At 45.2% G+C, this 24,390-nt stretch overlaps 1 protein-coding gene across 1 annotated transcript in view; it reads right to left on the minus strand.

Annotated features, from left to right (window-relative positions):
- LRPPRC (leucine rich pentatricopeptide repeat containing) overlaps positions 1-18,227 on the minus strand; it is a 162,748-nt gene extending 144,521 nt beyond the window's left edge. The window contains exon 1 of the mRNA XM_045011106.1: positions 18,090-18,227. Coding sequence (XP_044867041.1) covers positions 18,090-18,220 — 131 coding nt within the window. The 5' untranslated portion in view covers positions 18,221-18,227. The remainder of the gene's footprint in view (positions 1-18,089) is intronic.
- Positions 18,228-24,390: the final 6,163 nt, after the last annotated feature.

Genomic DNA, 24,390 nt, shown 5'->3' on the forward strand with positions numbered 1-24,390 from the left:
CTGTCTGTCAAGGAAGTTTTTTTCTTTTCAATAAAACAATTCTTGGCTTTGAAAACAGTCTTTATTATAGCAGATAGTGAAAGATACCTTAGCCCAGTAAAGAAAGAGGCACTACAAATCATATTATTATTATGGATAATAGAATAACAGTGTAAGCAGTGCAATTCACTCCCATGCAAGGCAGCAAACATTATTGTTGGCTTTCAGCCTCAAATTCTTCCCTCAAGGCATCCCTAATCCTTGTAGCCCTGTGCTGGGCCTCTCTATTAGCCCTGCTCTCTGGCTGTGCATATTCAGCCTCCAGGACTTGAACCTCGGTGGTCCATGCCTCACTGAATGTTTCACCCTTCCCTTCACAAATATTATGGAGGGTACAGCAAGCGCATATAACCGCGGGGATGCTGCTTTCCCCCAAGTCTAGCTTCCCATACAAGCAACGCCAGCGGGCTTTTAAACGCCCAAAAGCACACTCCACAGTCATTCTGCACCGGCTCAGCCTGTAGTTGAACCGGTCCTTGCTCCTGTCAAGCTTCCCTGTATAGGGTTTCATGAGCCAAGGCAGTAACGGGTACGCGGGGTCTCCAAGGATCACAGTGGGCATTTCGACATCCCCTACTGTGATCTTCCTGTCTGGGAAAAAAGTCCCTGCCTGCATCTTCCTGAACAGGCCACTGTTCCGAAAGATGCGTGCATCATGCACCTTTCCAGGCCAGCCTGTGTAAATGTCAATGAAACGCCCGCGGTGATCCACAAGCGCCTGGAGAACCATAGAGAAATACCCCTTCCGATTAACGTACTCTGATGCCAGGTGGGGGGGGGCCAGAATAGGAATATGCGTCCCATCTATCGCCCCTCCACAGTTAGGGAAACCCATGTGTGCAAAGCCATCCACAATGTCCTGCACGCTCCCCAGAGTCACGGTCTTTCTTAGCAGGATGCGATTAATTGCCTTGCAAACTTGCATCAAAACGATTCCCACGGTCGACTTTCCCACACCAAACTGGTTCCCGACCGACCGGTAGCTGTCTGGAGTTGCCAGCTTCCAGATTGCAATAGCCACTCGCTTTTCCACCGTCAGGGCAGCTCTCAATCTTGTGTCCTTGCGCCGCAGAGTGGGGGCGAGCTCAGCACACAGTCCCATGAAAGTGGCTTTTCTCATACGAAAGTTCTGCAGCCACTGCTCATCATCCCAGACTTCCATGACGATGTGATCCCACCACTCAGTGCTTGTTTCCCGAGCCCAAAAGCGGCGTTCAACGGTGCTGAGCATTTCCGTAAATGCCGCAAGCACTTTAGTGTCACACGCGGCAGGCAAATCCATATTGATATCATCGTCGGAATCCTCACTGTCACTTTGGAGCTGAAGGAATAGCTGGACTGCCAAACGTGTTGTGCTGGTGACACTCATCAGCAGAGTCCTCAGCAGATCGGGCTCCATTTGCCACAGAAATCGCGATTCACACAGAGAGTAACAGAAAGACACTCACAATGGCGCCAAACGCTGCTGGAAAGAGTGAATGCTGGGATGTGAAGCGATGCACCACGGGGCGCTGGCAAACAGGAAGCGGAATGACCCGCACACTTCCTTCCCCTTCCCACAATACTCAGCGCCAAAACGGCGCCAAAACGGGACGAGGTGCTCTGTGGGATAGCTGCCCACAATGCACCTCTCAATACAGCGCTGGAAAGTGCTGCAAGTGTGGCCACACTGCAGCGCTGGTAGCTGTCAGTGTGGCCACACTCCAGCGCTGGCCCTTCCACAGCTGCATGACCAGCGCTGTAACTCCCAGCGCTGCAACTTGTAAGTGTAGCCAAGCCCACAGACTGATAAATCTGGTCTTGTGTGCTTTTACCCTATAGTGCACAGACATCACAAGGGAGACCAGCGTTTCTCAAAGTGGGGGTCCTGACACAAAAGGGAGTTGCAGGGGGGTCGCAAGGTTATTTTAGGGGAGTCGCAGTATTGCCACCTTTACTTCTGTGCTGCCTTCAGAACTGAGGGGCCAGGCACCCAGCTCTGAAGGCAGCACCCCACTAGCTGCAGTGCAGAAATAAGGGTGCAATATCACTTCATCCTTACTTCTGCACTGCTGCTGGCGGTGGTTCTGCCTCCAAAGCTGGGCTCCCAGCCAGCAGCCGCCACTCTCCAGCTGCCCAGCTCTGAAGGCAGCACCACCGTCAGCAGAAGCACAGGAGTAAGGGTAGCAGTACCGCACCCCCTCCCCAAAATAACCTTGCGACCCCACACACAAGTCCTTTTTGGGTCAGGACCCCTACAATTACAACACCATGAAACTTCAGATTTAAATAACTGGAATCATGAAGTTTACTATTTTTAAAAAACTATGACCGTGGAGTTGATCAAAATGGACTGTGAATTTGGTAGGGCCCTAATTATATTGGTGTGGTCCACAGTTACTATACAGACAAAAATATGCACTGAACTGTACTCAGCAGGTCCGCATTGTGTGCATATGTTTTCTGAAGCATGTGCTGAAGTCATTCTTGCAGCTACCCAGATTGGCCCAGATCATCCTCTTCTAGATCCCTTGCACAGAGGGAAAAAACAGATTGTGCATACTGAGAGAAGAAGGGCTCACTGGCATCTACAACTCTGGCCCCTCCCTCTAAACCCTGCAAAACATACTCTTGGGTCCAGAGTGATAACTGGGCAGGCCAGGCACACCAAGAACTTTAGGTGAAAGAGGCAACACAGTCAGAGGTGCAATATCTTTTCTGATGTGCCCCTCCACAAAAGGGGTCTTGGTGGCAACCTGAAAGAGACTTTGGAAGGCCAGCTTGATTGTAAACAACATTTGAGGAACAAGGGACAGTACAGTTCCACCAGGTTTGTGGTCATTCTCCAGGAAAATTCCACCCAACAAAAGGGACAGTGTGAGGAATCTCTGAGGAACCCCTCTGGAGCACCCACCTGCAGATTTTTTCACAGGCGGGATGATTTAACACTACAAATTGGAGTGGAGGCAGGGAGAAGGAAAGACTGTCAAGAAAGTGTTTACTTTTAAATCCACACAGAAAAACAATTTTTAAATTCATCAGTGTTTGGGAGGTGAAGCTCTTAAAGTTGTCGTCCTACCACCAGACTGCACAGTTTTATACAGTTGATGAGACCACAATGCAATTAGTGCTATATCAATTCACACCATCTTAGTAATGACGTTTGCATACAGTCAAAAGAAATATCTGAAATCAATTATTTTGAGCTAAAAGGGAAAAAAAGGTCCTATGCATTTGTGACCATATACAGATTTCACTGATTTAAAACTAAAGTCAGTCGAGTTTGGGAGAAATAAGATTGCAAAATATTTTCAGAGTTAGACAAGAGGAATAACAGTACAATAAAGCTTTTTGTTGTTGTTGTTTTGGTTTTATTTGTTTGTTTGTTTATTTCAACCCTTAAAATCACTAATCATCCTAGAAGCACAGTTTTCTGCCCAGGCAGCTTATTTATCAGTGACCTATTTGCCAGACAACAATTATAATCCATTACATTTTTATTCTCACCCTAGCTCTTTTCCATATCTGCCTGTACATAAGGACACAAACAACAAAGGAAAATGGTATGCACTAGTAGCTTGGAATGCTACTTGAAAGTTTGACACACTACTTCAAGTCAAGGTTGATATCATGAGTGACCATACTCTTCACAAGCAGCAACATACGAGTATACTATCATCCTAATGCACAAGAATTTATGCTTGCAACTTCCATTAGCATTAATGGACACAGCTGTGCCATTACAGCCGTGCTGCTAAAAGGCATGCCGCCTAGCTGTTGTTTGTCAGTGGCAGACAGTTCTCCCGCTGACAAAAAAAACTTCCACTCCCAACGAGCGGCAGCAGCTTTGTCAGCAGGAGAGCACTCCTGCCAACACAGAGCTGTTCACCCTGGCGCTTTTCGTAAACTTTTGTGGTTCGAGCATGTGGTTTTTTAGTACCCCTGAACAACAAAAGTTTTGCTGACGAAGTTCCACGGTAGAGAAAGCCAAGTCTCTGTTCCTCGATATAAGAAAATAAATCTTAGTTTCAATTCTAATAAAATCCGGTCATCATTCTGCAAGGATACTGACCTAACAGTACATATACTGAAAAGTTAAATACATTAACTCCTATGCCAGACAGCTCATCCATGCCTGCAAATATTTTGTATCCACATTTCATATCTACAGTTTATACGAGTGGTCCCCAAACTTTTCATGGTCACACTCCCGCCCCCCCAGAGCTGGGGGTCAGAAGCCGGGGGAGAGGGGAAAATGTGGACAGGGACAAGGGTACCGCAGCTGGGGCCAAGCATGGGACCAGGAGTCAGGGCAATGGCTGGGAGTGGAGCAGGGCTGGGAGGCACTCCCACCCCACCCCCCTGAACAGGGCTGCGCCCCAGAGTTTAGGGACCTCTGGTTTATACACTGTCTTTGCAAACAAACAATCTTATCAAGGATCCTTGCATTTAAAACGCAGCTAGCACTTTAAAGCTTCTATAGCATCAAGGAAGATTAAACTTGACACATCTGCAGTAGAGTTTTGCATACTACCAACTGTCAAATTCAGAACTCAGATCTGCCATAAAATGAAGTATATCATTTGTTACTAAACTACCCTTGCTCAAAATATAGCCTAGTGGTCCATTTTTTAAATAGGGGAAAAGTCAAGACTTGGCACAAGTCTGACTTAGTATAAAGCAGAATACATTGCTTCTGTAATCAGGAAGAAAGCAATTAGTACATTTGGCTGACACACACAGGCTTATAAACATTGCAAAAAAATCAAAGTATTTATTGACAGCCATGTTCAGACATTAACTCATCAATTTAAAAAACTGCACAACTTTAAACAGTTTAGTCAGCAGAGGATAGAACCCATTACTCCTCGGGGAATTTTGCGTCACTGCGTGTGTGCAGAATTCATGGCCCCACCGATTTCTTTGCTTACCCGCAGAAAAATGACTTCTGACAGGGAAGCAAAGGGAAGCCGAAAGAGCGGTCATGTGCCCACTCCCTGGCAGTGCAGACTCGTCGGTTTGGGCACCAGAGCAGCTGGTACAGATGTAAATCACCGCCTGGGGGAGGGAGGGAGGGGTGTGTGTGTCCCCCTTTCACTCGCTATTGCAGAACACTCAGCATGGAGGGGCAGGGCTTTAGGGTATTTCTGAAGAGGTAGGCGTGAGACAGGCTCTGTTCCCTCAGGCAGAGGAGAATGCAGCAGCCTGCCTGCTTAGTGAATTCCCATAGGAGTATTAAACAGGTATAAAATTTTAAGGCTCCTTTACATTGTCAGAGTGATGTAAATGAGCCTTATTGTAAAGGACAGCATGTCCTTATAAATGCTTATGATGCATTAGTGATTAGAACTGGTCTAAATTTTTGGACTGAAAAAATGTCCTATCAAAATGTGCTCCATGAACTATTTGCTACTGACCTTTTTGGAGATGGTCAGTAGCCAGTATAAATTGTGAATTTGAGTCCCCAGCCCTCGCTTTTCAGTTGCTTATGATGTAACACTGAGCATATGGCTGCATATTACTTGTTGACTAATAATTAGAAGGGTCAATACTAGCTACATTACTATTACCCAGAGGGAGTTTGGGGATTTCCTCTAATGCTCCCCACTCCTGTTCTACATCCAGTGTATTATAGTTTAAATAAATTACCAGAATAACTGAAACTAGCTGGATTAGACTGCATTAATTTTGACAACAAAATATGCAGAATTTTGCAAAATACTGTTCACAGAATTTTTAATATTTTTGTGCAGAACTTTAAAATTTTTGGCACAGAATTTCCCAGGAGTAACCCATTCACCTCAAATAAAGTATTCTTACACTGGGCTAACTATATCAGTTTTTGTTTTTTTTAAATTATTGCATTTGAGATCATAGAAAGGGGAACAGTTACACAGGAATCAGAGTCTGCCACACTATACAGGAAAGCTTAGTTTGATCTTTTTACAAGTTAATATTTAGCACAGTGATTACAAATTCGTAATAAACCTTCCTTTTAGGGCTGTCAATCACAGTTAACTCAAGTGATTAAGTCAAAAGAAATTAATTTTTAAATCTACTTAATCGCGATTAATCTCAGTTGTAATCACAGTATAATAGAATACTAATTTAAATTTATTATAAATATTTTTGGATTGTTCTACATTTTCAAATATATTGATTTCAATACAGAATACAAAGTATTCAGCGCTCACTTTATATTATTTTGATAAATATTTGCACTGTAAAAAAAACAAAATAGCATTTTTCAATTCACCTCTTACAAGTACTGTAGTGCAACCTCATTATCATGAAAGTGCAACTTACAAATGCATATTTTTGTTATATAACTGCACTCAAAAACAAAACAATGTAAAATTTTAGAACCTATGGATCCACTCAACCCTACTTCTTGTTCAGCCAATTGCTAAGACAAACAAGTTTGTTTACATTTATGGAAGATAATGCTGCCTGCTTCTTATTTACAATGTCACTTGAAAGTGAGAACAGATGTTTGTATGGCACCATTGTAGCTGGCATTGCAAGGTATTTACGTTCCAGATATGCTAAACATTCCTATGCCCCTTCATGCTTCAGCCACCATTCCAGAGGACATGCTTCCATGCTGATGATGCTCGTTGAAAAAGTCTTGATTAAATTTGTGACCGAACTCCTTGGGGGAGAATTGTATGTCTACAGCTCTGTGTTTTACCCGCATTCTACCATATATTTCATGTTACAGCAGTCTTCAATGACAACCCAACACAAGCTGTTCAATTTAAGAATACTTTCACCGCAGATTTAACAAAATATAAAGAAGGTACCAATGTGAGATTTTTAAAGTTAACTACGGCACTTGACCCAAGGTTTAAGAAAATGAGGTGCCTTCCAAAATTTGAAAGGGACAAGGTGTGGAACATGCTGTTGGAAGTCTTAAAAGAGCAACACTCAGATGCAGAAACTACAAACCCCAAACCACCAAAAAAGAAAAATCAACCTTCTGTTGGTGGCATCTGATTCAGATGAAGAAAAAGAACATGCGTCAGTCTGCACTGCTTTGGATCGTTATCGAACAGAACCCATCATCAGCATGGAAGCATGTCCTCTGGAATGGTGGCCAAAGCATGCAAGGGCATACAAATGTTTAGCATATCTGGCACGTAAATACCTTGCAACTCCATCTACAACAGTGCCATGCGAACAATAAAGAGATTGCACTACAGTACTTGCATGAGGTGAATTGAAAAATACTATTTCTTTTATCTTTTTTACAGTGCCAATATTTGTAATCAAATATAATATAAAATGAGCACTGTACACTTCGTATTCTGTGTTGTAATTGAAATCAATATATTTGAAAATTTAGAAAACATCCAAAAATACTTATAATAAATGGTATTCTATTGTTTAACAGTGTGATTAAATCTGTGATTAATCGTGATTTTTTAAAAATCTTGTGATTAACTGCGATTCATTTTTTTAAAATCACTTGATAGCCCTACTTCCTGTATACCCAACTAATCTTCATTATAAATATCAATACATAATGCCAATAAGATAGAAATGTGATAATGTGAAATTCAGACCTAATTGGGACATTAGTGGTTCAGTCAGAATTAAGATAAGCTTTTTCCACACACTACAGAGATGTGCCCCTGCAGGGAGGTTTGTATTTCACTTAGGCCTGGTCTACACTGGGTGGGGGGGGTCGATCTAAGGTATGCAACTTCAGCTACGTGAATAGCGTAGCTGAAGTTGAAGTACTTTAGCTCGAATTACTTACCCGTCCTCACGGCGCGGGATCGACGTCCGCAGCTCCCCCGTCGACTCCGCTACCGCCACTCGCTCCGGTGGAGTTCCGGAGTCGACGGGAGCGCGTTCGGGGATCGATATATCGGGTCTAGATGAGACGCGATATATCGAACTCCGAGAAATCGATTGCTACCCGCCGATCTGGCGGGTAGTGGAGACGTACCCTTAGATAAGGCAGTATACTACCTGCAAAGAGAGCAATTTTATATTCTTTATTATGGATTGTGATGCTTTAAATTTCAGGCAGAATATCTGAGAGCTACTACAAGTTTTGTTCGGTTATCAATGACAACCCAACACATGCTGTTCAAAGTGTTGGGGACAAAGTGACAAAGGACATCATTATCCCTGTAAAAGAACAAAGTCTCTAATAAGATGACATGAAAATAAAAAATGCACATGAAGAATAGTAGGACAGTTTAGTGCCGGCTATACATTAAAGTTTGAAATTAAGTTTCTCCAGTAATATTAAAACAATCATACTGAATGCCTTCTCTGCATCTAATGCTAGCAGGCTACTTTTATCCTTTGGTTTAATGAAATATTAGTGTTCCACCTATTATGATTTGTGACGTTCCTGGGACAGAGCCAAATTGGTGTGAACTGGTAGTAACTAAACTAATAGTTTGACTAGATAAAGTATATTGATCAGTACATTCTATGGTCTTCTTGATTTTTAATCATTTGTACATACAGTTATGCTGGCCTCCAAAACTGGAACTGGCCAATTTTCCCCATTCAAGGAAATAATAATAGAAGATTTTGAAGGATTTGAAGGGGTTGGTCCAGTGGTTAGAGTCAGTGGTTTGAGCATTGGCCTGCTAAACCCAGGGTTATGAGTTCAATCCTTGAGGAGGCCACTTAGGGATCTGGGGCAAAAATTGGTCCTGTTAGTGAAGGCAGGGGGCTGGACTTGACCTTTCAAGGTCCCTTCCAGTTCTAGGAGATTGGTATATCTCCAATTATTATTACTAAGCTCCTGAAAAAGATATACAGAACTCCTTTCGAAAGCCATCCAGGCCTAGAGGTTTTTCACTTGAAAGGGTTTCTTAGTGTTTTGAACTTTCATGTTATCTGACTTACAACCATATTTGCTTTCTACAGTAATGTGTGATTTTTAAGTTCTCCAAAAAAGTATATATTTGCACTATAAAAGGAGTTGCTGAGGGTTACAGTTTTTTGTAGAGCTAAAATGGTTCTCTTGATTCACCATCAGTTTATTTAGTTTATTCTATAATAATTGCAGGGAATGAGTGGGATGGGGTATTTTTGAAAGCATATGGCTACATTTATTTCAAATACCACTACTGGGTGGGTGAGAGGGACATGTTTGTCCTGGATTTGATAATGTTGACAAGTTACACTTTTAACTTATTCAACTTGAACTTTTCAGATGCACTATTACTGATTTTTTCCTGTAATTCTCATAACTGCTCTACAGCATAAAATAGGTGCATTAGTGTACACACCTTCAATTAAAATGCTTGAAAGGTAGGAGTTAGTTTTGTTCCAAAGTCTCTTTCCACCAATCTGACCCTATCACCACCCCCACTCCTCCGAATCCTTCAATAGTTCTGTCTCTTAATATAAAAATACAAGATTCTCATTCTCATCTGCAAGACCCTTTGCAGTCCTGCTGCCTTCAAAATGTTTGCTCTCTTGTTCTCTTTCCCTAGTCCCCCTTTCTTTATTGCTCTGTTGGCTTCTCTTTACTTCAGTTTTGGCTGCATGCCTCTTTCGTGCTGTCACATATGCTTGGAACAGCTTTGATAACCTACACCATGAGGAACCTACTATTCTCCTCCACATTTCCGCTAAAATGCACAGCTCTTCTGCTTCTCATCTTCAATAAACCCCACATCCTCCTCCCTGAATGTTGGCCTAGCCTTGCTTTATGTTTGCCTCCTATAAAATATAAGCACTTCCATACAAGAAGTGTGTGTCATTGAGGTTTATAAAGCTCTTTGGAAAGTAATGGCACTTTTTCTTAAAAATAAAATACTAAAGCTAATGGAATTAGCATCCATTCCTGCATTAAGAGTTGTATTCATTCTGCCAACCCAAAAAGACATTTTTAATTAACTACAGAAAAACAAACGTTGTACCCCTTGACATTACTGTAAGTACTAGTGTTTAGCCAAATGGTTCACAAATACAATTACATTTAAAGTGTTGAGTATATACTTCAATTAGAACAAAAATTCTCCTGAACTGTATTATAATTGGCAAGCCTGTCAATATGAAATCCCAGTAAATAGTTACTGTTGGCATTCACTTACAACCATAGCTACAAAATTTATAGATACAGCTTAAATACGGAAGTACAAGAAAATACCCATAAAGAAAATGGAAATTATTTATATTATAGTTGCACCTAAAGACTATATTCAGGATTGAAACATCACTGTAGGCATTACACAAACACAAAATGGCCCCTGTCACAGCACAATTTACAAAGTAAAATTGAGACAAAATGTAAAAAATAGTCTCAGTGTTTTGCCAATACTGGCTTTTGCTATATATTGGCTGGGAAAAAGGAAATCACAATGTATTTGCCATACACTGAATGTGAAATTGTTTCCTTGTACTTGCTTAGTGTGCATCCTGGGATTAATCCACTCTCCAGTCATTTCTCATGGAAAAAGAGCACTGAATCCAATACAAGTTTTGCATGCAAAAGGAGAGCATGATCAGTCCTCCAAGATGGTGTATATAATAGATCCAAGTCTCTAGACCAGGGATCGGCAACCTTTGGCATGCAGTCTGTCAGGGAAATCCACTGGCAGACAGGGATGGTTTGTTTACCTGCAGCATTCGCCGCAGGGATGGCAGACTGCAGCTCCCACGGGCCGCGGGGGCTGCGGGAAGCAGCAGCCAGCACATCCCTCAGCCCATGCCGCTTCCGGCAGTCTGCATTTCCTTGATGAAGTTGCCGATCCCTGCTCTAGACATTTAAATAATCTTGGAATGAAAGCTGCACTACAGGCACTTTTTTGTAACCATTTCATACAAGTAATGGAGTAAGCTGCTTGGACTGTTTTGATGTCAGGTTGAAGACAAAAAAACACCACCAGGAAAATTGATTCCTTTATCAATGGTCAATGCTTCCTCTGAGTGCCAACACTCAAACAAGCACCAATTAGGGCCTTCTTCAAGAACACCCCACAAACCACCACCTTGATAACTCTACCAACCACCACAGTCATAAACCTTCCCCATTTATGTTTTGCTTTACAGAGTTTATATCACAATACCAGCTAGGCACTTGTTTATAGAATTTAAGACACACTTTAAGGAAAAGCAGCAAAGAGTCCTGTGGCACCTTATAGACTAATAGACATATTGGAGCATGAGCTTTCGTGGGTGAATACCCACTCTGTCGGATTCACCCACGAAAGCTCATGCTCCAATACATCTGTTAGTCTATAATGTGCCACAGGACTCTTTGCTGCTTTTCCTTAAAGTGTGTCTTAAATTCTATAAACAAGTGCCTAGCTGGTATTGTGATATAAACACAGATCCAGACTAACACGGCTACCCCTCTGATACTTTCAGGAAAAGGTAATTTAAAAGGTCACAATGGTGCCGCTCCAGTTGTATCTTGTTTCATGTGTAGGTATAGAACATAGACTGCATTAGTATCTTTCCATTGTCAGGAGATCAACAGCAAAGTCATCAAGTATGGATACTTATTTTATTATATGTATCAACAGTTTGACAGTGGACCATGAGGCATTGTTTACACTCTGACAGGCTCTGGCAGGAATGGATGAGATTGTTTCAGTGGCACTGTTCCTTCCATTGAAAGGTTGTGTGTAACCGCTTGTTCATTCCTTACATCCTTATCATGTGGTCTCACAAGATTCCATTATATCACCACTCCTGGTCAGTGCACATGTGAGGCTATTAGAGTAGAGTGCTAATTCTTTGGGATCACAGAGCTATTAGCATGCTTATAAAGTCTAGTAATGCTGGTTGCCAGGAAGAAGAAACTAGAGAAAGTGACAGGGATTTGTGACTGCTCCATCTAGTGCTGGAGTGCATCTACCTCTTACCAAAGTGGCTTGCAATTCTGGACTCCCAGTCAGTCATACTGGCTCATTCTGCTTCCCCAACACCCACCTCCCCAACAATCTGAAGTCGGCCTGAAGGCTTTCTTTTTCCATGATGATTCAGATTTTGCCAGTCATCCACACCTGGCACCTGTAGGTAGTTTTTTCCCTTTCTAGTGTTTATATGGTGCCCAGATACTGTAGTAATGAGAATCTTAGAAATGCATGAATTAAGGGACGTTTAAGGCAACATGTGAATTTTAAATTGGTGTCATAGGCTAAGATGTTATATAGCATGTCATTCTTTTAAAATGTTCAGTAAGCATATGAGAGAAAAGAAGTCATCTCTTCTATGCCCCTGCTAGTGCAGAATATTGCTTACTATGTGTTTGCTAGACCTATGTCCTATCTTTAGCTATCCCAAGCAATACAGCTGCATCAATATTCTTTGGAATATATTCCATACTATACTAGATCTCCCTGTGAGGTTACTGTGACTTTAAATTAAAGACTTAGGACCCAAACAAGTTTAAGATGAGTACTCTTCACCAATGTGGTGTAAAACCACACAATTTTCTTACCAAATGGGGCCATTTCCAAAAGTTAAGGCTCGTACAGTACACAACCCAAGCATGAGCTATGCCTTAGCTCAAAAATAATCCAGAGCATTGCCAAAGATGTAAGAACATTTATGAACCTAAATGGCCCCTCAGTTTTACACCTTTGCTCTTGTACCTTACATATATATATATATATATTCTGGGAATGCTGAATGCCTCTACAACAGTGACAATAAGGAAATAACATTTCAGCAGAAATGCAGACATTTGTTTCAGGACAAGAAGTCATGTGGCAACTAATGATCCATTAAATGAAAAGCTAAATAGAGTATTCCACAATCCAAGTGACTGAATTTAGCCAATCAAGAAGTAAACACAACAAAAGGAATAATACATTTCTAAATGGCTTGTTAGTTTATTTTTTTCCAACTTCAGTTTAGTTTTTAATTTCAGATACTATTTTTTTGTGTGAAAAACTAATACAACAACTTAGTACTACATATGTATATATTCATCTTTGCTGGGGGGCGGGAGGAGAGACTGGGGACTGGTACTGTTCAGCTTGGAAAAGAGATAACTAAGGGGTATATGATAGAGGTTTATAAAATCATGAATTGTGTGGAGAAAGTAAATAAAGAAGTGTTAGTTATTCCTCATAACACAAGAATTAGGGGTCATCAATGAAATTATTAATCAGCGGGTTTAACATGGTTCAAAACAAGAACTAGATAAACTCATGGTCCATCAAAGGCCATTATGCAGGATGGTCAGGGATGGTGTGGTTGAGGTAGAAGTAGCCATCACTAAGAAGCGCCTCTGAATATTCCAGTGAAGTATGATTTTAATGTGATTATGCCTATGTTTATACAACAACATAAAAACAGCCATACTGAGTCAGACCATTTGTCTAGCTAGTTCAGTATTCTGTCTTACAACAGTGGCCAGTGCCAAATGCTTCAGAGGTAATGAACAGAACAGGGCAATTATCAAGTTATCCATCCCCAAGTGTCCTGTCCTAGTTTCTGACAGTGAGAGCCTTAGAGATACCCAGCATCCCTGACCATCTTCGCTAATAGCCATTGGTGGAACTATCCTCCTTGAACTTGTCTTTCGCCCCCTCCCCCCAATCCAGTTACACTTTTGGCCTTCACAACATGCCCTGGCAACAAGTTCCACAGGCTATCTGTGCACTGTGTGAAGTAGTACTTCCTTATGTTTGTTTTAAACCTGATACCTATAAATTTCACTGGGTGAGCATTGGTTCTTGTGTTATGTGAACAAGTAAATAACACTTCTTTATTTACTTTCTCCACATTCATGATTTTATAGACTCCTGTCATATTCCCCTGTTGGGACTTGGAGATGGTTTCTATGAGCCATCGCTAAAGCTGACTTCAGGCAGTTGGATGATAGAGTTGGCAGCTGCACAAGCACTGTCATCAGTAGCATCATGGCGCCCTCCCCCCACCACTGCACACTGGTCTGGATCCTCTGAGTTTCACAAAGGCCATCCCTGAGCAGCTGTAAGATATATAGTGCCCAATCCATGCCTTTTAGGGAAATAAAACAAGGAAGCTTTCAATCCTACTGAAGAGTTTACAATTCCGAAGTCTCTGTCACAATGAGACATGTTTTAGCCTTCACCTCATGTTTCCAGCTCAATGCTCTACAAACTCAAAAAAACTGGATCTGACAGGAAAGTGATCAGACTGATCCTGTGCCTAAAACAGAATCAGAGAAGGAAACTTGTGAATGGATCCCTCTCCCCCACTTCTTAAATGGTCAAAGAGTCTGCAGATGGTACATTATTCCTTGCCACTGATAAAACCTAGAAGAAAGTGTTGTTTCGCTAATAAACCCCTCTGTTGAAACCAAGTTTCGTAGTGACTGACACCACCCAACGCCATTAGATATAGCTCTCTTTACCTGTGCAAAGCTGCTCCCCTTCTTGACTAAAATAATTGAGGCCAACTTAAGGAAAGCTACTCTTCCCATACAATAGAGAAAATTGCAGTTCCCCTCAACTTTTAATAGAGATTCAGTCCACAGATCATGCTGAGCATGACATGCTGAGATCAAAGTTTCTGTGGACTATTTATATGAGCATTGGAACCTGCTGATGTCCAAAGCTGTACCTTCATAGCAGAGATAATGGCTTGTTAGCTGCCTAAGAGAAAAAAAATCAATGTCTAAAAGTTGCAAAATTAATTACTTTCTGATGCAAAAAGTTACTTTCTAATGCAAGTGCAACACGCTGCATGGGTCTCATGGAAGCATGAGAATATGAATGTGCCTAACCGAACAGCCACATGAGAACAGTCTTGCATCTCTTGTTTTCCCCATTCAGTATTCATTTATGATCATTTGTAGTGTTATACACTGAAAACTCTTAAGGAATGCATCTGTAAGCCACATCCTCAAAGGGACTTAGCTGTTGTTATGCATATCCTTTAGGCACCTGTATTGGGCATCTTGGCTCCCTATACAATGCATGAAAAGAGTTAGGTGCCAAAAAACATGCTCCACAAAAGCCAGCATACTAACTGCCGAGCTGCCTAAGCAAGGCAATGGGAAATGCTGAGAAAAGGGGTGAGGCTTATGCCCCATCCCACAGGGAGTTAGGCACCTAACTCTGGTTGGAATTCCCAGTCATGAACCCTCTTCTGCAGGTCAGCACCAGTGTTCCCTGTTTTTTCCCACCCACGTGCAGAATGAATTTTGTTATGTGCACCAATATGGAGGTGACGTTTGACACATCACCTCCATATTGATGCACATAACAAAATTCATGTGGTGGGGGTGGGGCTGAGGGGTTCAGAGTGTGGGAGGGGGCTCAGGGCTGGGTGCAGGGGTGAGTGCTTCGGCTAGGGGTGTGGGCCTGTGATGAGAGGCTCGGGGTTGGGGAACAAATGGATATAAACTGGACACTAGGAAGTTTAGACTTGAAATTAGACAAAGGTTTCTAACCATTAGAGGAGTGAAGTTCTGGAACAGTCTTCCAAGGGGAGTAGTGGGGGCAAAAGACATACCTGGCTTCAAGAATAAGCTTGATAAGTTTATGGAGGGAATGGTATGATGGGATAGCCTAATTTTGGCAATTAATCTTTATCAGCAGGTAAGTATGCCCAGTGGTCTGTGCTGGGATGTTAGATGGGGTGGGATCTGAGTTACTACAGAGAATGGTGGGTCTTGCCCACATGCTCAGGGTTTAACCAATCGCCATATTTGGGGTCAGAAAGGAATTTTCCTCCAGGGCAGATTGGCAGAGACCCTGGAGGTTTTTCGTCTTCCTCTGCAGCATGGGGCACGGGTCACTTGCTGGAACATTCTCTGCAGCTTGAGGTCTTCAAATCACAATTTGAGGACTTCAATAACTCAAACATAGGTTAGGGCTTTGTTACACGAGTGGGTGGGTGAGATTCTGTGGCCTGCATTGTGCAGGAGGTCAGACTAGATGATCATAATGGTCCCTTCTGACCTTAAAGTCTATGAGTGCAAGGATCTGAGTGCTCCGGCTGGGGGTGTGGGCCGGTGATGAGAGGCTCAGGGCTCGGGCCGGGAATGAGGGGTTCGGGGCTGGGGCAGAGGATTGGGGTGGGAGGATAAGGGCTCCGGCGTGAGGCTAGAGATGAAGGCTTGGGGTGCAGGCTACCGCAGGGCTACGGTGTGGAGAGAGGACTCCCCCCAGATCTCTCTCCCCACAACAGCACCTGAGCTGGGGAGGGGAGAGGTGACTCTCCCAACGGCAGCAGCTCTGCGGCTGGGGCCGCGGGATGGGCGACTCTCCCCCCCCCGCCCCCGGCAGGTCCAAGGCTGGGCTGGGACAGAGGATTGGGTATGGGGGAGAGGCCTCTGGCTGGGAGTGTGGGCCAGCGATATGGGGCTCGGGGCTGGGGCAGAGGGTTGGGGTGGGAGGGTGAGGGCTCCAGCTGGGGGTGCGGGCTCTGTGGTGGGGCCAGCAATGAAGGGTTTGGGGTTCAGGCTGCCCCAGGGCTACGGTGGGGAGAGAAGACTCCCCCCGGGAGAGGCGCCCCTCCCCTGTCCACGGCAGGTCCAGGGCAGGGCTACAGCTGAGGAAGGGGCGCCTCACCCCCAGCCAGTCCAGGACTGGGGCTGGGGTGCCTCTCCCGCTGGCTGTGGCAGGTCCGAGATTGGGGGAGAGTCATCTCTCCCCGCCACAGCCCTGCTGCCTAGCTCAGAGGGAATTTATGTCAGCACCGTAATCATTTGTTGCCAGAAACACCAGAGGGCAAAGTGGCAGCACCCACACAGCCTTTAGCTCAGTGATTAAGGCACTCACCCAGGATTCCCCTCTCTTTGTGATGAGATTTGATTTTCCCACCTCTCAGATGAGTACCCTAACCACTGGACCACAGAGTCACACATGCTCTCTCTAGCCAATGTATATTTAATCAGTCATACAAAATGGAACAGCTCCAACAAGAGAGATTGAGAGAGCCACATCAGAATACTCTAAATCCCAGAGATTGGGATACCTATCTGAAAGGGGAGACCCCTAAATTCAAATCCCTTTTGCATACCAGAAAGAGCGGGGAATTGAGTCCAGACCTCCAACATCCCAGTGGAGTGTCCTAACCATTAGGCCAAAAATGGTAAGGGGACCACCCTCTTACCAGCCATTTTGCATGGGATTAGGCATGCTCAGAACACCTCCTGTAGGGAGGCCCCCACTGGAACTTAGATAAGAGAGGTTCCCAGGCATCTAGACTGAGATGGCTGCATGCATGCTCACTCGCACAAACTTGGGCACCTTGAGGGCTTTATCAGTGGAAACTTAAGGGCTTCAGGCACCTCCAATGAGAGATGAAGGCTGAACTGGGGTTTGGCAGGTATGTAGTACCTAAATGGTGACTTAGGCACTTAACTCCTTTTGTGAATCTAGTCCTGTCTCTCTACTTGTTTCTGTATGGTACCTAGGTTTTAGTGTGTTCAGAATAATCATGAAAGTTGAACTGGGATAAGTGACCATCCCACCAAGCAGTGGAAGCTGGAACTACCCCAAGGGAATTAGACTATCCCCAAGAGAATCAGAACCGAGGCCATGTGGCCTTAGGGTTAAGAATGAAAAGGGGGGAAGCCAGCTTGGGTTCTGTTCCTAGCCCTGACCTGCTGCATGACCTTGGACGAATCACTTCCCCTCTCCCTGCCAGCTTTCCCTTTGTCAGGCTATAAATAAGCTCTTTGGTAGGGAAGCTGCCCCCTCCTCTGTGCAGCTCCCAGCACAACAGAGCCGTATCTCGGGGGCCCCACGGCTGCTACTGTAGCGGGAAGAGAGCTGTGCCAGCAGCAGCAGCCGCCGCCGCAGCCCTAGTTTACTGTCCGCGCGGGACAAGCCAAGCCGCCCCGATCAGGCCCGCGGGTCACAAGCTTGGCGCTGGCGAAGCGGTCACCACGCAACACGTGGCCGGCCCCTCCGCCCTTGACCAGCTCTTTGCAGCCAGAAAGGGGCTGGTGGGGGCGCGGGGAACCCCAGGCGGCAGCGCCCGTGCGGGGCGGGACAAGGCGCGGGGGCGCTGCCCGAGGGAAGGGGCTGGGCTGCCGCAGGGCCCGGCCTGGAGGGACCCGGGGTCGCGGCCCCAAGGCCCAGGGACGGCACGAGAAGGAGGCGGCAGAGCCCCCGCGGGCCGCGCCGAGCCCGGGCACTCACCTGCCAGGGGCTCCCGCCAGCCCTGCGGCGCGGGGCGCGGGGCGGCGGGCGGCGGCTCCCCGCGGCAGCCGCAGGAGGAGGCGGGAGCAAAGCGGCCGGAGCCGGCGGGCCGAGCTCAACAGCGCAGCCATTATCCTCACACACGCAGCGGACAGGAGGGGCACGTGACCGCTCCAGACTCAACCACGCTGAGGCGGTGGGGGGGGGGGATGGAGGCGGGCACGCCCCTCGGGCCAACCCATCCCGCAAGGAGAAACCACTAACCTCAGGGGCGTGACCGCGTCAGGCGCCCTATAATTGGCCCCCCCTTGTGTCAATTTTCTCTGTTGGTCCAGCCTGCTTTTTCCCCCCTTCCAAATGGTACAGCCCCAGCACGGTCGGCGCGCGCTAGACCTTAGCCCTGGGTTAGAACAGTTCGCTGGGCCGGCCAGAAACAGGCCCGAAGTTTTCTGAACCCAGGCCCAGCGGTGAAAGGCAAGCGGAGACCCCGGCGAGGGGAGGAGACGAGCGGGATGCCGAGGGAGAACGCGCCGCGCTGGCCGGGCGGGCGGACGCTCCCTCAGCCTCCGCAGTTGATTTCGGGACGATTGGTGGTCGGCCCATAGCGGGACCAGGCCCCAGCCTCGGTCTGTCCTCGCGCGCCTGAGAGAGGAAGTCACGTGTCTGTAGCCTGATCCGCCAACCCTACGGGAGGCTGCGGTCTCGTCCCTCAGCGCGGCTCTCTCGGCCCCTGCCCCGCGCTGGGGGCGGAGCTTGGCGGTAGGCGCGTGGCTGAGACACCCCGCGGCGCCGGGCGCGTGCAGAGAAGCTGCCACTGCTCCCCCCGCTCCCCCAGCGCGCGACTCCGTGGGAGCGGCCCGCGGGAGCCGGCTGGTGGGTCGGACTGATGGGAGTTGTGGCTGGGCAGCGGCGTGGCAGCCCTGCCAGTGCCGGGGGCTCCGAGAACTGCGGTGGGAGGTTGCGAGAGGGAGAGGAGGCTTCGCGTTTACACGGCACTCTTCAGGGTCTGGGAAACCAGTGCAAATTCTTGCAGGCAGGAGCTAGGATAGATCAGTCAAGGTAACTTTTAAAAGATTAAAATGCGCTCCTGCTTTGCGCCCCCCCCCCCAAAGAATTACCTGCCCTGGCTGTGGCACAGGATCTGCTTAAAAATATTTCCTCCTATGTTTGGAGGGGTCTGTCTAGAAAAGTTGCCAACTTGGAAAATAGTTGTTAGAGTCCACTGTGGTCAAACCATGTCACACAGCACAGTTTGGTCCAGCCTGTGTGGACTGACTAGAGCAAAAGCGTACAGTAGAAGCTCAGCATTAGGAACACCTTGGGAATGGAGGTTTGTAATGCTGAACAAAAAGTTATGGTGGTTCTTTCTAAAGTTTACATTTGAACGTTGACTTAACACAGCTTTATGTCTTTACTATGCAGAAGAAAAATACTGCTTTTAACCCTCTTACTTTAACATAAACAAGCAAAGAAACAGGTTCATTACCTTGTCAAATCTTTTTTTTAAACTTTCCTTTTGGTTTTTTTGTAGTTCATTTAACACAGTACTGTACTGTATTTGCTTTTTTTTTTTTGGTCTCTGCTGCTGCCTGATTGCAAACTTCCAGTTCCAAGTGTGTGGTTGACCAGTCCGTAACTCTGGTGTTTGTAACTCTGAGGTTCTACTGTAGGTAGTTTGTTTTGATTTTTAAAGGTTTTCATCTATGGCCTGGTTCTGAACTTAGTTAAATCAGGAGTAACTCCAAAGACAATAGAAAAGTTTCACTTCTACAAGAATGGTGTGAGATCAGGATCTGGCTCTTCAAGGGTTGTCTTCATTAATTATTTTGATAGCACCTGAAGTGTGTTAGGGCAGTGGTGGGCAAACTACAACCCGCAGGCTGGATCCGGCTTTGGATCCGGCCTGCGGGATTGCCACCCCTGTGGCATCGCAGGCCCCGTGCCGCTCCTGAAAACAGCTGGCTCCACATCCCTGCAGCCCCTGGGAGGGCAGAGGGCTCTGTGTGCTGCCCTTGCCTGCAGGCACTGCCCCCCCCCCCACAGCTCCCATTGGCTGGGAACGGGGAGCTGCGGCCAATGGGAGCTTTTGGGGAGGTACTCACAGGCAAGGGCATCGTGTGGACCCCTCTGCCCCCCTCTCCCCCCAGGGGCTATAGGGACGTGGTGCTGGCCGCTTCTGGGACAGGTGTGGGGCCAGGGCAGGAGGGGCCGGAGCCCTCACCCCGAACCCCTCCTGCACCCCACACTCCAACCCCCTGCCCTGATCCCCATGCCGCATCCCCTCCCTCACCCAAACCTCTTGCCCTAAGCCCCCTCCTGCACCCCTACCCCAGCCCTACATTCATGTCCCTGAATGCAATTTCCCTACCCAGATGTGGCCCTCAGGCCAAAAAGTTTGCCCACCCCTGTGCTAGGCTGTACAAACAAATCACAATCCCTGCTCCAGTAGGCACCATCTGGGATTCCAGGATGCAGTAGCAAAACCTGATAGCATCTAGGATGACCTACCAAACCACCCCCGACTCCTGCAAAAACCTAGAACAGTTGAAAAAGATTGTAACAAGGCTTCTATTCCATGGTATAATTTTGCATCTAATACATTGCACTTCCTATATTATAGTTTTGCATGTTAAAGCTAGTTCTGGGATTTAACTATAAACTACCAGCTTAGACAAGAAAGTACATGTCTAAGTTTAAATGACTATTTTCATAGAAATACTTATAATCACCATGTGTCATGACTCCAGGGGGCAGATTGAATTTATCAAATCAATTACAATCATGTCTGTTTTAATTAACAATCAGCCATTATCTGTTATGCTGTACAGTAATAAGTCTTATAAGTCCACTAGTTAAGAGGCTAAAGGCCTGATTTTCAGAAGTACTGAGCACCTGCATTCTCCACTGATTTGAAATGGAGTTGTGTGTACTCAGCATTTCTGAAAATCAAGCCATAAAACACGAGAGTAGTGACAAGTACTTTAATATTTTGTATGTTCATTAGGCCCTGATTCTGCAACCCTTACAATGAGTAAGTATCTTAAGATGAGATCTGTCAAGGTTCCTTCCCCACTCTGAACTTTAGGGTACAGATGTGGGGACCTGCATGAACACCTCTAAGCTTAACTACCAGCTTAGATCTGCTTTTGCTGCCACCACCCAAATAGTTTGAGTCATTTGGGAAACTCTGTCTTCCCCCAAAAAACTTTTCCCTCCCTGGGTAGCCTTGAGAGACTCCTCCACCAATTCCCTGGTAAACACGGATCCAAACCCCTTGGATCTTAAAACAAGGAAAAAATCAATCAGGTTTCTTAAAAAGAAGGCTTTTAATTAAAGAAAGAAAGAGAGGTTAAAATCAGGATGGAAAATAACTTTACAGGGTAATCAGATTTAAAGAGCCCAGAGGAACCCCCTCTAGCCTTAGGTTCAAAGTTACAGCAAACAGTGGTAAAAACCTCTCAGCAAAAAAGAACATTTACAAGTTGAGAAAACAAAATTAAACCTAACACGCCTTGCCTGGCTGTTACTTACAAGTTTGAAATATGAGAGACTTGTTCAGAAAGACTTGGAGAGCATGGATTGATGTCCTGTCCCTCTTTGTCCCAAGAGTGAACCACCCCCAAAACAAAGAGCACAAACAAAAGCCTACCTCCACCAAGATTTGCAAGTATCTTGGTCCTTATTGGTCCTTTGGGTCAGGTGTCAGCCAGGTTACCTGAGCTTCTTAACCCTTTACAGGTAAAAGGATTTTGGTGTCTCTGGCCAGGAGGGATTTTATAGTATTGTACACAGGAGGGCTGTCATTGACTTTCAATACCATTAGATGGAATCCTATAGGTGAGAGTGGATGGGTTCTAAAAGGAGGTGAAAGGCTTGCACATTTCAGCAAGTGTAGGGTTGGCAGAGTAAAGGTATGTGTGTTAATGGGGCATAGTGGGGCACTGCTGAAAGAGTGCAGTTAACTTTGCATGGGCGACCTTAACTCTGCATGCCCTGGTTTTCTGAAGTTTGGGTTTTGTTGAGCATTCTGGAAGGGGATGACCTACAACCAAGCAACCCTAGCTCTGTGTTAATGTAGGTTTTTTGCCATTGAATTTCCTAGTACTTTTAACAGGAAAAGATGTTATGTTAGTAGTCATTTAGGCAGCTGTACACATCATGTCCTACATTTAACATACCGAACCAGACTGGAGTCAGCAATCTCTGTGTCATGGTATACTCCTTGCTCTTCCATAAACTTCTGCAATTTCATGATCTAGGAATGGCCCAGAAGCCTACACATTGGCAACGCTGACAATGCACATATTTCTTTTCCCTCAGCAGTCAGGTTTGGAAATGACAGTGCCAGATCCTTATGTGCTACCTGTCTTTGGAAACACCGCATTAATCTGCCCAAAGGTCAGGAAGTAGCCACTTGCCATGCCCTCACCTTGCCCAGTGCTAGTGAAATACATATTTTCTCAAACAGCCAATGCAAGGCTTGCCTACCACCCATCTGCATTGCTGAACCCCTCTCCTGGTCCCCACATCTCGCCCACCACCGCACACACACACACGTCCGCTGTCTCCAGATCATCCCCACCCAGTATGACAAACATTTTGGTTAGATGAGCTGCTGACTATTCTGTTCTGTTCACAGTAGATGTCCCTGTAAAATAACATGTTATAGTATAACAGAGACAACTTGTAGCAATCAGTTATTAAATCTTTATTGCATAGGTTTACAAAGTTCAGACTAGAAATATCAGGGGCAGGATGTTTACAAGGGTCTATGGCTTTGGCACTTTTCCCTGGAACTACCCAGGCAATCATAAAGTTGTTGTATAGAAACCATCTCCTGGTTTCTTTGTTTTTCTTTAGTGGTGCATGTGCACAGTAACCCTTTTAGACTGCACATAGACACAAGTGAAAAAGTGAAAATGTTCTTAAATACCATTCGCAATTTGGGTACCCTTAAGATTTAGTGTGAACCGTTCACTGTTTGAGGTAAAAATTGACTGAGATCAATTTGATCCACATCACAAAAAAAACCCACCTAGAAACTTTGGAAAACAACTATTTTTTTTTAGAGCTTTTATTTCTGGAGTCTCTGGCTCTAATGAACCCAAATGTGGGTCACTAACCCTACTCTGTACACCCACCAAGCATAGCAAATTGCAAGAAACTCCATGTAAGCATGTGGATTTTAGAGCACTTAGAAGCATCATCCTCTAAACAAGAAGGATAGAGGGATGGTGGAGGAAAAGGGCTCCTCCTCTACACATCCATTTACTGTATAGGAGGCTCTGAAAAGTATGAAATGGCTAATTCATTTCAATTTGATGTTCTCAACTGACTGAGAGCATAAGAATCGCCATACTGAGTCAGACCAACCGTCCATCTAGCCCAGTACATTTTCTACTGACAGTGGCTAATGCCAGATGCCTCAAAGGGAATGAACAGAAGGCAGTCATCAAATGATCTATCCCCTGTTGTCCAGTCCCAGCATCTGGCAGTCAGATGCTTAGGGACACCCAGAGCATGGGATTGCATCCCTGACCATTTTGGCTAATAGCCCTGGATGTTCATCCATGAACTTGCCTAATTCTTTTTTGAACACAGTTATACTTTTGGCCTTTACAACACCCCCTGCAACAAGTTTCACGGGTTGATTGTGCATTGTGTGAAGAAGTACTTCCTTTTGATTGTTTTAAAGCTGCTGCCTATTAATTTCATTGGGTGACCCCTGGTTCTTGTTATGTGAAGGGTAAATAACACTTGGCCTGCTAAACCCAGGGTTGTGAGTTCAATCCTTGAGGGGGCTCTTTAGGGAACTGGGGTAAAAATCTGTCTGGGGATTGGCCCTGCTTTGACCAGGGGGTTGGACTAGATGACCTCCTGAGGTCCCTTCCAACCCTGATATTCTATGATTCCTTATTACCTTTCTTCACGCCACTCATTATTTTATAAATCTGTCATATCCCCCCTTAACTGTATCTTTTCCAAGATGAACAGTCCCAGTCTTTTTAATCTCTTCTGATATGGAAGCTTTTCCGTACCCCTAACCATTTTTGTTGCCCTTCTCTGTACTTTTTCCAGTTCTTTTGAGATGGGGCGACTATAACTGCACACTGTAAAGTGTAGGAGAACCATAGATTTATATATTGGCATAATATTTTCTGTCTTATCTATCCCTTTCCTAACAGTTCATAACATTCTGTTAGCATTTTTGACTGTCGCTGCACATTGAGCAGATGTTTTCAGAGAACTATCCACAATAACTCCAAGATCTCTTTTTCTAGAATGGTAACAACTAATTTAG

Source organism: Mauremys mutica, chromosome 3 (genome assembly GCF_020497125.1).
Source record: "Mauremys mutica isolate MM-2020 ecotype Southern chromosome 3, ASM2049712v1, whole genome shotgun sequence".
Taxonomy (NCBI): domain Eukaryota; kingdom Metazoa; phylum Chordata; order Testudines; family Geoemydidae; genus Mauremys; species Mauremys mutica.